The following is a 13,366-nucleotide window of genomic DNA, read 5'->3' on the forward strand; positions in this document are numbered from 1 at the left end:
GTTATCATCTACCAATATTAATACTACTATACAGAATGTTCAGAATAAATTTGACACTTTTTGGAAAAGAATAACATATCTTATATCTAATAATTGATGCATTCTCAAGATTCAAAGTACATGTTTTAAAGGATCTTTTGTTGAATACAGCTCACTTGAAGGGGCCGTTCTGAGCCTTCATCACAACTTCTAGAGAGAACCTGGAGCATGCAGCTTTCAATGCTTTATAAAGGATGCCTCAACACTGTTTGATCCTGTTAATTTGCTCATGCTTGGTGTTGCAAGCAATATGGTTAGTGCCTCTTAACTTCCCAACACGTAATAATCCATGGGATTGCAGTCAGGCAAGTTGGGAGTGGGGGCTAGATGTTGGGACTGAAATTGTGGGAGTTCTCGTTCATTTTTATGTTTTCCTGGAAATGTGACCTGGAGCTGAGTCTTGCTGCCACTTGTACAACTTTTCCACAAATACTCTCCAGCCAAAGCTTAGCAACAGTGAACAGCAACTCAGTGTAACTATTTGAATTGAGTTTAGGCTTCTTTTTGAAGATGGAGACAATATGATGTAACCTTTGCTGCAAATACACCTTTTATAATGCACAGGACTTTGTGCAGAACTGTAGGCTACCCACCTGTTGTTCTGCACATTATGCAACTGATCCTAGCAGAACTTTAGCATCTTTGACTTTACCGGATGTTTGACCTTGGCAGTTGTCTATGGCTATGGCAGTGAGTAGTTGATCTTTTTAACTCTTACATGAAGAGTAACAAAGATCCCTATTCAGCAATTTCTTCAGAACTGCTACTCGGATTTCTTGCCATGATTAACATTGTCTGAATTTTATCACATCTTTTCTTTTACAGTTTCTCAATGATTTTTTCTTTATGTAGACACACAATGCCTGCTATGATTTGTCTTACTAACTACTGTTTCCACATCTCCACTCAAATCTTACAGCCTTAAGGAGCACTAAGGTGCAGCTAAGATTTCCAAATTTTTTAATTTGGCATGAATCATCATCCAGATCACTCTCTTCAAATATTCCAATGCTTTCTAGTCTTCCAAACTCACCAATAGTTTACAGAAACAGCTATCCGTTGCACTTTATTGCCATTAAATACTACAATAAATGTAGGAATATCAAAACAATTATCAAATTTATCCCATATTTCCTGTATTGTTAATATTAATATTAATACATCAAGTCAATGGTGAACTTACTTGTAGGGATTCTTTGAAAATCAAATTGTTTTAAGGTTTCTTTGGAACCAAGATCAATAGCAAACATCCAATAAGAATCTGGAGAGTTGCTGCTGCTCTTGTGACCCAAATGGTAGAAAATAGGTAGGGTTAAAGTGGTTGAAAAAATAACTTCCCGCTGACAGTTCAAGTATTGCAACCTTCCAATAAAAATTGGAGCTTGATTAAGTGTAGGTACATTTTCAGGTTATATCAAATGATTCTAAAATATATTCTATAATGTTGATAACATTTTCAATTCATTTGTTTATGATTCAATCAATAAAATAGCTTTATTTTAATTTTTTAAAAATACTTTAGAAACCAAAAAGCAAACAAATTATTTTTTTGTTTCCTATTAGGGTGAGATGGCGCTGAAGCTTTATTAGCAGATCCACCACTGCATCGAATGTGTGTATAATATGTATCTTGTTGATTATCAGTACATGGCAATTCTGTCCCTGCTACCAGTGAATCTTCAAAGCTAACCATCTTGCTTGGTTGATAAAGAAGTCTCTGCTCACGACTTTAAGTCCTTGGTAGTAAAAAAAAAAATGGCTTCCCAAGATTTACCAAGTGGCATAAATATTCATCATGTTAAGTTTAACACCTGCTTTACGTTCTAGCATGGGTTGGACAGCTTTTAGAAAGTGACTTGCAAACTTATGTATCTCTAAACAAGTCTTTATTTATCCTTGTTTCTCTGAAATGCATCCTTATCATTTCCATGTTTTCCTTGGAATTTCTCTACTACCTCTAATCTTAGAACCCTTTTTAATATTACCATATAAATGAAATCTCCTGTTCTGCACACATTTCTTTATGCTATCTAGATTTAATCTTCCTTTGAGGTCATTAGATTTAAGCTTGTCTTTAAAACTCGCATCACATATCCATTGTATTATTCACATATTTCTCTCCATGCAACATATCCGCAACCTCCACTGGCTAGGTTTCAACATAAACACACTGCATACACATATTTGATAAACTCTTTTTCTTGGTCGACCGCAATAACATCCTATTGATAGTACTTGCAAAAGTTCCCTGAACTTGCTTCATCCAGTTGTAACTCTGGCAATCACACCAGTTCTTCACTGTGTTTCAACAACTTGAATATCTTTGCCATCCAAATATGCATTTCTCGACTTCGGAGTTCTTATCCATCTCTATTGTCTTACACTTCTTGCACATAAACTGGTTATCATTTCTCAACCAACCAGTAATTGCACTAAACTTTTGTACCCAATGGTTTACAAGTACCATAAAAAATTGAGTTGCTTCCAATTCCCTTTCTACAAATTGAACAGAGCAACTTTTCTCTTTTTGGAGCTTTCCAACACTACAACCACAGATCATTGGTTTTGGTAAGATTCACTTCACACCATTACTTTTCATAGATTTTCTTCAAGTCTAACTTAATGACTAAAGCTGTTGTTTCACTGACAAGCACTAAATCAACATAAAGCATTTCTTTGCTGCAACCCATTGCAACTCCTTGCAACACAACAAAGAGATGTATACAAGTTGAGTACAAAATCAGAAACGTACATCAGGGATATGAGATCTCTGCTTTTTTATAAATCAGAAAAGAATATGGTGTGGGGAGTTCTTTATGTAATGACTGATTTCTGCTGAAACACCCTTATTTTTTATCGTTTGGCTGATTTTATTTCTATTTCTCATTCTACTTTCTAGATATATATTTATTTTTCCCTGTTTATCTTTCGCTTTCTCGGTTTGATTTGTTTTGCTTGTTTCATCAAACAAATTAATTCCTACTCCCACTTCCCACATATGCACTTGGGTCTTTGTTTTGTTAACAGCCATGCTTTTTTTTCTTTATTTCTTAAAAAAAACAAAAAAAAAACTTAGAACATTCGTTTTACAAAAAATGAAAAAAGGAATTTAAAAGACAAAATGAAGTATGAAAAAAAAAGTATTGTAGATTAACACCTTTTGTTGCCCCCCCCCCCACCCGTCTCCTCCAAATGTATTGATTGTAATTTTTTTAGTGGTTATGCGGGAGCATTCTGAAAAACTGATCAGAAAGAAAACATTTTAGAATTTAAAGTGGGGATCAATTTTGCATATGAATTTACTGTAAAATGACACACCCCCTTCATTTCCAACCATGCTACCATTTTAACCAATTTTTTTTTTTCTGTGGAAGACAAATTCTGACCCTTTTTTGGAAATTTTTTTTTTTTTCTGAGGAGTTGGAGGCTTCCACTCGAACCTGGGGTTAGTGGTAGGGTAAGCAATTACTATTTTATTTTTTTCACTATAGAAAAAATGCCCCCCCCCCTCATAAAAAATACAAAATTTACGTCTTATAGCAAAAATATTTTTCAATTAGTTATGTTAAAAAGCTAGAATGTAAGGATGAGATTACATTAAATTTCATACAAGGGGTAATTAATCTCAATTTCAGCCATTTTCTTTTTTTTTTCTTTTTGCTATTGGCCACTTACATTTCTGGTTATATGCAATTTCATATAAGAATACAAACTTCTATCAAAATTACTCCAAAACTGGAGAAATTCTGAAGCAATTATTGTTGTCTGTCTCATTCATTGTCCTCAGTTTTGATACTTTTTCTTCATTTGCAACATATTTTAATAAAAATGAAATTTAAAGACTTTCTCTTTAGTTCTTACTTTTTGAAAAGTAATACAAATGTAATGTTTGCTGTTATTACCTCCTCCTTTTCTCAAAACTGAATGTATTGTCCATCACTTGTGAATCATGCAGGTACAGTAGAACCCCGAGATACAACATTCTGTTCCAGGGTTGGGATCGCAAGGTGAAATCGCCATATGGCAGGGCCTAAGCAAAATTTTATGCTGTACATATTAAAAATTAGTGACAAAATACAGTACAGTATATAATACACATGTATATAATCAAATAACATAAATAACACCATAAGGCGTGGCAAATACTATAACCAGGGACCAAAAAAATATTGTATTCCACCATATCGTAACCTGAACAAAACGTATCCTGGGGCTACTGTATTCCTATGTGTTGTTGTTCCCATTCAGAGTGCCCCCTTTTTTAGGAGCTAGATTTTCCCCACATTAAAAACTAAAAGAGATCATTTCTTTCACTTTACTCTCCCCTCTCTCTTTCTCTTCATTCCTTGTCCTTACTCAACACGATACACCCCTTCTTCTGAATGCTGCACCCCCCCCTTTCTGTCTCTCGTGTGTAATCTGCTTTCAATATTATAGGAAAAACCTTCATCCATTTTTTTTATTTTGTTGGTAGCAAAAACTGTACTTTTATTTAGTCTATATGAATAAAAACAGTGGATGTATGTGTGTGTGTCTATGAAAATATTTAACCGATAAACTCGTAAACTACTGGTCACATAGCATTGAAATTAACAGGAAATAGTAATCATGCACTTAGGATGGTTTATGACGAGTAAAATCATTTTTGGATGGATGAATAACGCATACAGAAACATGTCGGCAAGTTAAAATGCAAAATATTCATTTCAGCTTTCCAACATATTCCTGTTGTTTTTGCACATGCACAAATTCATTAATAGCTTGAAATGGTTTAATTTTAAATCTTTCTTATCTATCTGTTGATAGCTCAAACGATAGAGAATGTAGCAGGAGTGTTAAATGCTTTGATTTCGATTCTAGCTGATGGCACCCAAGTCATTTTTTTATTTTTTTATTTATTAACTTTTGAGATCAGTACTATATATTAGGTACAATATAATATTCAATAGAAAAGTGGCTCTGTAATCCACATGTATTAAAATACATTTAAGCATATTTATGCTGGTTATTTCATAAAAATCAGAAATATTTGAACTTTCAAGTGCTAAAATTTATCTAAGAATTCTTTCAATAATCTTAATTCTTGTCTAATATCTATTCAAATTTAATGCAAATCTTATTGAAGCTTTGGGGGCTCTTACATTCCTCAGATGAAATTTAAATTTTGTAAATCTTTCTTAATTGGTTCTGATATAACCTATACTTCAAATTTTATACAAGTTGGAAATATTTAAATTTTTAGAGGCAAGGGTCACTTTTATGACTCTTAAAAATTGTTAAAGTATATAAAAACTTCAAGTAAAACATCCTCAATAACTGATTACGAATATCTTGTTGGTTTTGCTAGCTCAGCAGCTGAAAATGTGTGGACACTTTTGCTATCTAGTTTTATTTATATAAAGTTAGATAAACGTAGAGATTGACTCTTAAACTAATTAAGTGATCATCATAAATTTTAGAAACAAGCTGCTAAACATAAGGGTAGATAATGTGGACTATATTTAAGTTCATGCAAAGTAGACAAATTGTGAAAATCCAGATGCCTCAGGTGTTTGTGAAATTTTAACAATAGATATTAAACACCAATTAATATTCTTCAGTTTTGATCTTCCTGTTAGTATAAAACAATAATATCTATTTCTATTAGTTGCAGAACTGGATTTGCTTTACATGATGATGGTGGTGTTGTTGTAGTAGTAACTAAGAATGTTTTTTCTTTTGTTATTTTCAGTTGAAAAATATTCAGAGTGTGATCCGATTAACCAAAGAAAAGTTGGAGGATATGAACAAAGAATTTGGGCGACATCAACATCCACATCCACTCTACATTCAGGTAGGTAATCTATAAACTTTTCTATTGTGGATCAGTTCTCAATTCCTAACCCTTTCAATTTGAAAATTTTGAGTAAAGAAAAGACATAATCTCTAAGAGGGATTCTCAAATGAAAGCCACTCACCTTTCAGCAGATGGAATTGAGCAAAAACACAGAATTATTCAGCCAGTGTGGCACAAATTTAGTGCCTTTGAAGAGTGTTCAGTCAGTACCTTTCAGGGTCCCATCTTTAGGTTGAATAGAAATTTTCTTTTTTGAAAATAACATGAAAGTGCACCCTACATTTACATCATGACTAATTATTTAAAAATGGGAATCACATGAAACTGTATAAGGTGATTGAATTCAGCGTTAAAATAACTCCAAAGGGTTGATATGCTAAGCAAAAAATAAAAAAAGAAAATATGGAATCTGTATAAAAAAGTTGCATATAAATCTAAAAATACTCTGTTACTTGATGAGGAAAATGTGAGATAATAGACAAATGAAAGGCAGCTTTTTAGTCATTTTTCTAACTTTCCCTTATCTTAAACTACTTTGATTTTACATAAGTTATAATACATTTTATATATGATGAGAATAAAGGAAATAATATTCCGATGAGATGGAGAGATTAAAAAGGAGCAAACCAAATTATGTTCATCTGCATTTCGACTTTATTTCAAGACTTCCTCAGGATGATTAAATTGGAGAAAATAAAATACTAGTACAATATTTGAAAATATACTTGTATATTTTGCTACAACTTATCATCTTTAAAAGAACAGAATTTAAATGTAAACACAGGTTAACTCACACCATAAAAGTATTACCCATAATAATTAATATATATAATCAGTAAATAACAAAACAAAGGTACATTCATTTCAATTGCACATCCACATTTAAATTATAACGGCTATATTTATTCCAAAAAAGAACATAAATTGCATCATATCTTTTTTGAATATCTAAACAACTATGAGTTTTAAAAAAATCTCACTCACTTCACTACGCCATACATATTTTGAAATGCCAACAACCTTTTTTCATTCTGAAATCAAACAAAGATATCCTTTTCACAACGTGTATATTTTCAAATATTATACTGGTATTTTATTTTCTCCAATTTAATCATTCTGAGGAAGTTTTAAAATAAAGAAGAAATATTGGTGAACATATAAATTGATTTGTTCCTTTTTCATATATATTACTAGCTGTCTTTGCCCGCTTGCTAATGAAATACTTGAAACGAAAATGTTAAATAATAAACATTTCATAAGTTTGTTTGAACACAAAACAAAAATTTTTGCATTCATTCATATAAATTAACATTGTCGTAATTTTTTATATAAATTTATTCGTTTATATATTTAAAAGCATCAAGAAATGAAAAGCAAGAAGAATGAGTTTCCTGAGTTATTAGATTTTCCTTTATTTTCTACTGGGAAGAAGTTTAATATTTTGGAATTTTAAAAGTCTGAGTCAGAAATTTTGGAATCTTCTGAGTCGGATCTTATACCTCTTGATTTAGCAATGCGCGAAAATATTAGGATATAATAAAAATTTGTTAATGAACTTTCTTTAAAGTATGGAACGTCCTACTGCTAATGGCAAGACAAAAAATGTTCACAAAAATTTGTGCTTTAACTTTCACTTTCTATTCTTTTTTAAGAACTTAGCAGTTTAGTTTATTCAAAAATTTTACTTTTTACTTGCAATCACATTTCATCTATATATTAATAGGATGGTGTGTGTTATTTTGTGTGTCACACCTATATCCGAGTGACTGTTGTTTAATTGTTATGGACTTCCATTTCTTCTAATAAATAATTTTACCAAGAATTCTTCATAAGTTTTGGTTTCGGTTTCAGCTGATGGAACTCAAGTCATCTATTTTTTGTAAATAATTTTATCAAGAATTCTTCATACGTTTTGGTTCCAGTTTTGATTATAGCTGAAGGAACATATATTTTTTTCATTAGTTTTGGTTTTGATTCAAACTGATGCACCCAAGTCATGGATATATCTTTTTATTTTTGAAATTGCAACAGTATATTATATAAAAATCGATAGAACATTAACTCTATAATAATATATATGAAATCTGCAAGAATTAAAATATCATATGTAAGCATACTTTACAACCGGGTTATGCTGGGCATCCCTGCTAGCTTAGATAACTACTTTTGCAGTTTTAACAAAAAAGCTACAATAATATCAGAGCGTCTCCATTTACGCTGAACATCTACAGAATGCCAACATCAATATATTACATATGAATGAGTCTCCTGTGGAATTTGCACAGTTCTCGCTAGTTAAAATGAATGCAATAGGCAATCTATGAATAATCAGTGACAGTTTATTTTATTATGGACATATATCATAAAGTTTCTTTAAGATATTAATGTTCTACTTTGGATTGATATGCTATTAAATTTGCCGTAACACTTTGACTGTAATCATCATCAACATCCAAGTCTCTTTTCTATCACTAGTTGCCAAACACAAATGTTCTTTTGTCTTTCTTCACAATATCCTAGTTACACATTCCAAGAAGCCAGATTCTAAACTCCTCCATATGCCAAAATTCATGTTCATATTACTCGCTTTCAACTCATTTGCATATTAAATTTAACATTACAACCTCTTAAACCTATTCACTGTTTTCATACACACATTTTTAAAAAAAAGTAGTGCTTTGCTAAAACAATAATTACTGATTTCAAAAACTCTCCTTGTTTTCATCACGTCACCTCCTGATCTCATGATGACAGAGAACAGAATGGTCATTGCATCCTAGTCCACACACTTCTGAGTCGCATCAGAGGAGGTTTTTCTTCTTTTGTTAATCGAGACCTCAGTGACAGAACTTTCTACTTTGTCATCAGCTCTTTCATCTGAGAGGCTTTGCGTGTCTGGACTTGTTGGTGGCAGGAAAGGGATCAATCTTTCACCCATCTGATGGTGGATCAATCTTGTCGCTCTTGCAATCAGTTTGACTGCTCAGCTCTACAATGGGCCACAAGTCTTATGTGTTGCAGGGTCCTATCAACCCATAATGTTTGTACACCATGGACATCAGTTACACAACCCATTCTAAAACGAATTGTGCATCTTCCACCAGATTTTACGCATGCTTTATCTTTGATAGAGAAGGGCATTTACTGACTCTCCATTACATCTGGCATAGGCACCACATCAATAGCATGTATTTATACAAGGTAGTTATGAATTGCATCATCTCGTGCAGCAGAATACTACATGCCAGAGCAAGGATAATTTGAAAAAGAGAAAAGACTGGACATCAGGAAAGTTTGTCCTGAGACTTTGGATGTTGGTATATATGGTAAATAGTAAGGTGATTGCTGTGGGAATTAATAGAAGGCATGATAATAGAGAGGAAGGTAGATTCTTGACAAACCAAGCTTGAAAGAGACTCTCACCACCAGCATTCAATCCTTTGGACTCCAAACAGGTTGAATAAAAACCTCCTTTAAAAGCCCAATAAGAAGGGAAGAAAGTCTACTCCTACTAGTACTACCAAAACATTGTAAATCCGTCAATGATTTCTTCCAGGCAAAATTAGCACTTATTAAAATGGTCCAGAGCTAAACAACGGGTCCATTCCATAAGCTTTTGAGGGCTCACTTTATCTCCTCGATATTCTCAATCTGTTCTTTAGATAGTTAGTGGTACATTTCCCTTGCAGCACCTTTAAGGCACAGTGGCAAGACCCACTTAATTTTATCTATCTCGCACAATTCATAAATTAATTCCAGATCATTCAGCCATGATTCACAAGTCCATTGACAAACCATTGAATTCAAGGATTAGTTACAAATCAATTTGCTTGTTTGCCATATTTGTTGAAATTAATTAGTTACTTTTATTTTCTCTACCGCTCTCCCTTGACCCAGGACTGTACCCTAATAAACAAAGTCTCTGACAGCATAGATACAGCACTCTCCCTCGACACTAGCGCACAAGTGCATGTATTTGGGGACTTCAATGTCCACCACAACAACTGGCTTGGATTTTCTACTTACACAGACGCAGCTGGTAGTACAACACATAGCTTCTCTTTATCTCATTCCCTATCACAGATGGTTACGTTTCCAACCCATTTCCCAGACGAGTAAGAACAACACGCATCACATCTGTATCTGTTTCTGATAATAGTTCCAGATGATTGAGTTACGAATGCTCACAGCCCACTTGGGAACACTGATCATGTAGTGATAATGATTGAAACTCTAGAGCCAAAACTGAAGAGCCATTGCTCAAAACAACGAGATATTATAAAAAGGCTGACTTGGAAGCCATCTGAGATCTCATCAGAGATGCCCCATGAGGAAATATCTTTTCACTTCCTACTGTGCAAATGAGACCACTGAATGGTTCAAAACGACAATTGAAGCACTTTCCCACGCGAAAATTTTATAGCAAGCCCAACTCTCCTCAATGGTTTACTTCTACTTGTGCAGCTGCCATTGTGCAAAGGCAGCATGCGTACCGCAGATTTAACCGACATAAGTCCAGTTCAAACACAAGTATATAGAAGCCAGAAGTAACTGTAAGAAAGAAATAGCGACAGCTAAGAAAGATTTACTGAATCGACCAAAAAAACGCATCGAAGCACAGAAATTAGGAACCCGTGACTTCTGGAAAATCTACGACAGTGTAGTAAATAATGGGCAATCAACACTTCCCCCACTATCCAACAATCATGAGGTTGTTTGCTCAGCAACCAAAAAGGCTAACATGCTTGCCAGTTGGTTTGCCTCCAACTCCACACTGGACCCTGCTAACCACCCCCTCCCTGACTTTCGTTTGCAGACAGACGCCACACTAGACGATCTGAAAATCGCTCTTTCTCAGGTGTATGCTATTATAAAAAATCTTGACACTTCAAAAGCATGTAGACCTGATCTCATCCCGTCTGTACTATTAAAAAGGTGCTCTGCCGAAGTAGTTCCAGTTCTCTCCAAACTTAACAACAAATGCCTTAATGAATCTTGCTTTCCTGTCTGCTGGAAAACTGCTTCTGTGGTACCAGTTTTCAAGAATTCTGGTGAAAGATCTGACCCAGTAAATTATTGCCCCATTAGTCTCCTCCCAATTTTTGCCAAAATATTTGAGTCCATAATTAACCAAGCTCTAGTCCATCACCTTACAGATTCTCAACTTCTGACCAACCAACAATATGGATTTAGGCAAACCTGTTCCACAGCAGACAGCAGAATACTACATGCCAGAGCAAGGATAATTTGAAATCTCTAACTGTAATCTCTGAGTATATACCATTCACTGCACAAAGCAGGGGAGGGTAGAGCAGTAGCTCTAGATATATCTAAGGTATGGCATGAAGGTCTTCTCAGGAAAATCAGATCATGCGGAAGAATACATAACATAATTAAATCCTTTTTAGATAAGAGAAAAATCCAGGTTATCCTCGACGGTCGTACATCCAAACAATATTGTATAAATGCGGGTCTATCCTTAGACCTCTATTATTTCTAATATTCATAAATGACCTCTCTAACAAAATTGTCTATGAGATGGGTATATATGCTGATGACACCATGCAACAAATGAACACATATCTAAAGAAATGGCAGAAACACTAGAGGATGGCCTCCAATCTGTAATGGAATGGGGACAAAAAAGGATGGTCACATTCAATGCTGCCCAGATTAAACTTGTTTCCTTCAATAATTACAAGAAAGCATCTCTACCACCAATAGCAATGGCCAAAGACTCTTTATCTGAAAGTGCATCTTTTAAACTCCTCGGCCTAATGTTCACAGTAAACATGAGTTGGAACAATTACATTGAAAGCATTGCTAGGACTGCTGCGAAGAAGGTGGGTTCTCTCTACCGTACTATAAAGTTACAAACGTCCGAAAGTATCCTGTACCTCTATAAGGCCACCATTCGCCCATGTATGGAGTATTGTTATCATATTTGGGCTGGTGCATCTGCTACTAGTCTCTCACTCCTAGACAAGGTTTCAAAGAGTCACCAACCTGATAGGTCTTGAACTAAGCTTCAGCCTCTGTCCCATAGACGAAATGTAGCATCCCTCTACCTGTTCTACAAGTACTTTAACGGTGAATGCTCTGACGAACTGCAAGCACTTGTACCCCCTGGACGTAAATATCCCCGACAAACCTGACAAGCAGCTAAATCCCACCCCTTCATAGTAGAGATCCCTAGATGTAAGAGAGCCTTCTACTCCAGTAGTTTCTTCCCAGAACCGCTAGACTTTGGAATTCCCTTCCGGGTTCCTGCTTCCCCAACTGTACTAACATGCAGAAGTTCAAGTGTAACGTGAACTGACATCTTGCTCCCCAACTCCCTACATAGTACCCCTGTAGCTTATGTCCCTGATAGTAGCCCCCTACATCAAAGTGGCAATGTGCCTTGTTTGGGGTGAAAATGTAATTAAAAAAAAATAGCTTGTAAGATGTTAATGTTCTTTTTTAGGTTGATGTGCCATTAAATTTGGCTGTAACTGTGGCCAAAAGAAAAGTCTCTTTTCCATCACTAGTTGGCAGACACAAAATTTTTTTGTCTTTCCTTCTTTACACAATCCTTAGTATGCATTCCAATGAGCTGAATTTCATCACTTCCCCGTATGCCAAAATTAGCACTTATTTATATTGCTTTCATCTCATTTGTATATTAAATTCACTTAAGCCTATTTTCACACACACATACACACATTTAAAAAAAGATAGTGATTTACTAAAACAACGATTACTAATTTCAAAACCCTCTTGCCATTTTTATCACGGTTTTATAAACAATATTTAAAAAGCTAATCATTATATTCATCTGCTTATAGTAGTAGTTATGACTAAGATAAAATACTTCCCTCTCAGTTTCATTTAATTCTAAGTTTATCTCAATTATATGAATTAATTTTTATTCATAAAATTGTACTATATATGATAAAAAATTTTGTTTTCGACTATACATATAGCAATAGATGTCTCAAGATAAAGATTATTATGAAGTATTTTAGTGTCCAACTTCATCCAGTTATTAAAGGACCCAGTAATACCTCAATAAATCTAACATATCCTGGGACAGTTATTAAAATTAGTAGTAATGTTTTTATTTTGGACTCCCTGATACATCTGGTAAGCTAAGAGTATTTTATGACAAACTAGCATGGGTACCTGGTGTTGCACGGGTGTGGAGAGGTAGTATAGTAAGGCTATTGAGCAACCAACCTCCTAAAAAAAATGAAAATAGCAGTGAGTACCTGTGTGAGCATAAAAGAAAAAAAGAAAAATTAGCTGCAGTAGCCATGCTCGAACCTGTAACACGAAAGAGGAAAAGGAGGTGAAAAAAGCAAATGCATTAGCTGTCTTGGCCAATGCGACTTGTGACGTCATGGGGCTTCGAAATAACATCTGTCTTGGCCAATGCGACTTGTGACGTCATGGGCCTTCGAAATAACATCTGTCTTGGCCAATGCGACTTGTGATGTCATGGGCCTTCGA

The 13,366-nt window shown here is 34.4% G+C and overlaps 1 protein-coding gene across 13 annotated transcripts in view; it reads left to right on the top strand.

Moving 5' to 3' along the window:
* The window catches only part of LOC145295484 (serine/threonine-protein kinase B-raf-like), a 235,035-nt gene that overhangs the window by 117,845 nt on the left and 103,824 nt on the right, over positions 1-13,366 (top strand). For all 13 annotated transcript variants that reach the window (XM_080141478.1, XM_080141476.1, XM_080141469.1 and 10 more), the window contains exon 2: positions 5,771-5,872. In XM_080141478.1, the coding sequence (XP_079997604.1) occupies positions 5,771-5,872 (102 nt within the window). The remainder of the gene's footprint in view (positions 1-5,770; positions 5,873-13,366) is intronic.

This window comes from Euprymna scolopes, chromosome 2 (genome assembly GCF_053919585.1).
Source record: "Euprymna scolopes isolate OS-2025 chromosome 2, ASM5391958v1, whole genome shotgun sequence".
Taxonomy (NCBI): Eukaryota; Metazoa; Mollusca; class Cephalopoda; order Sepiida; family Sepiolidae; genus Euprymna; species Euprymna scolopes.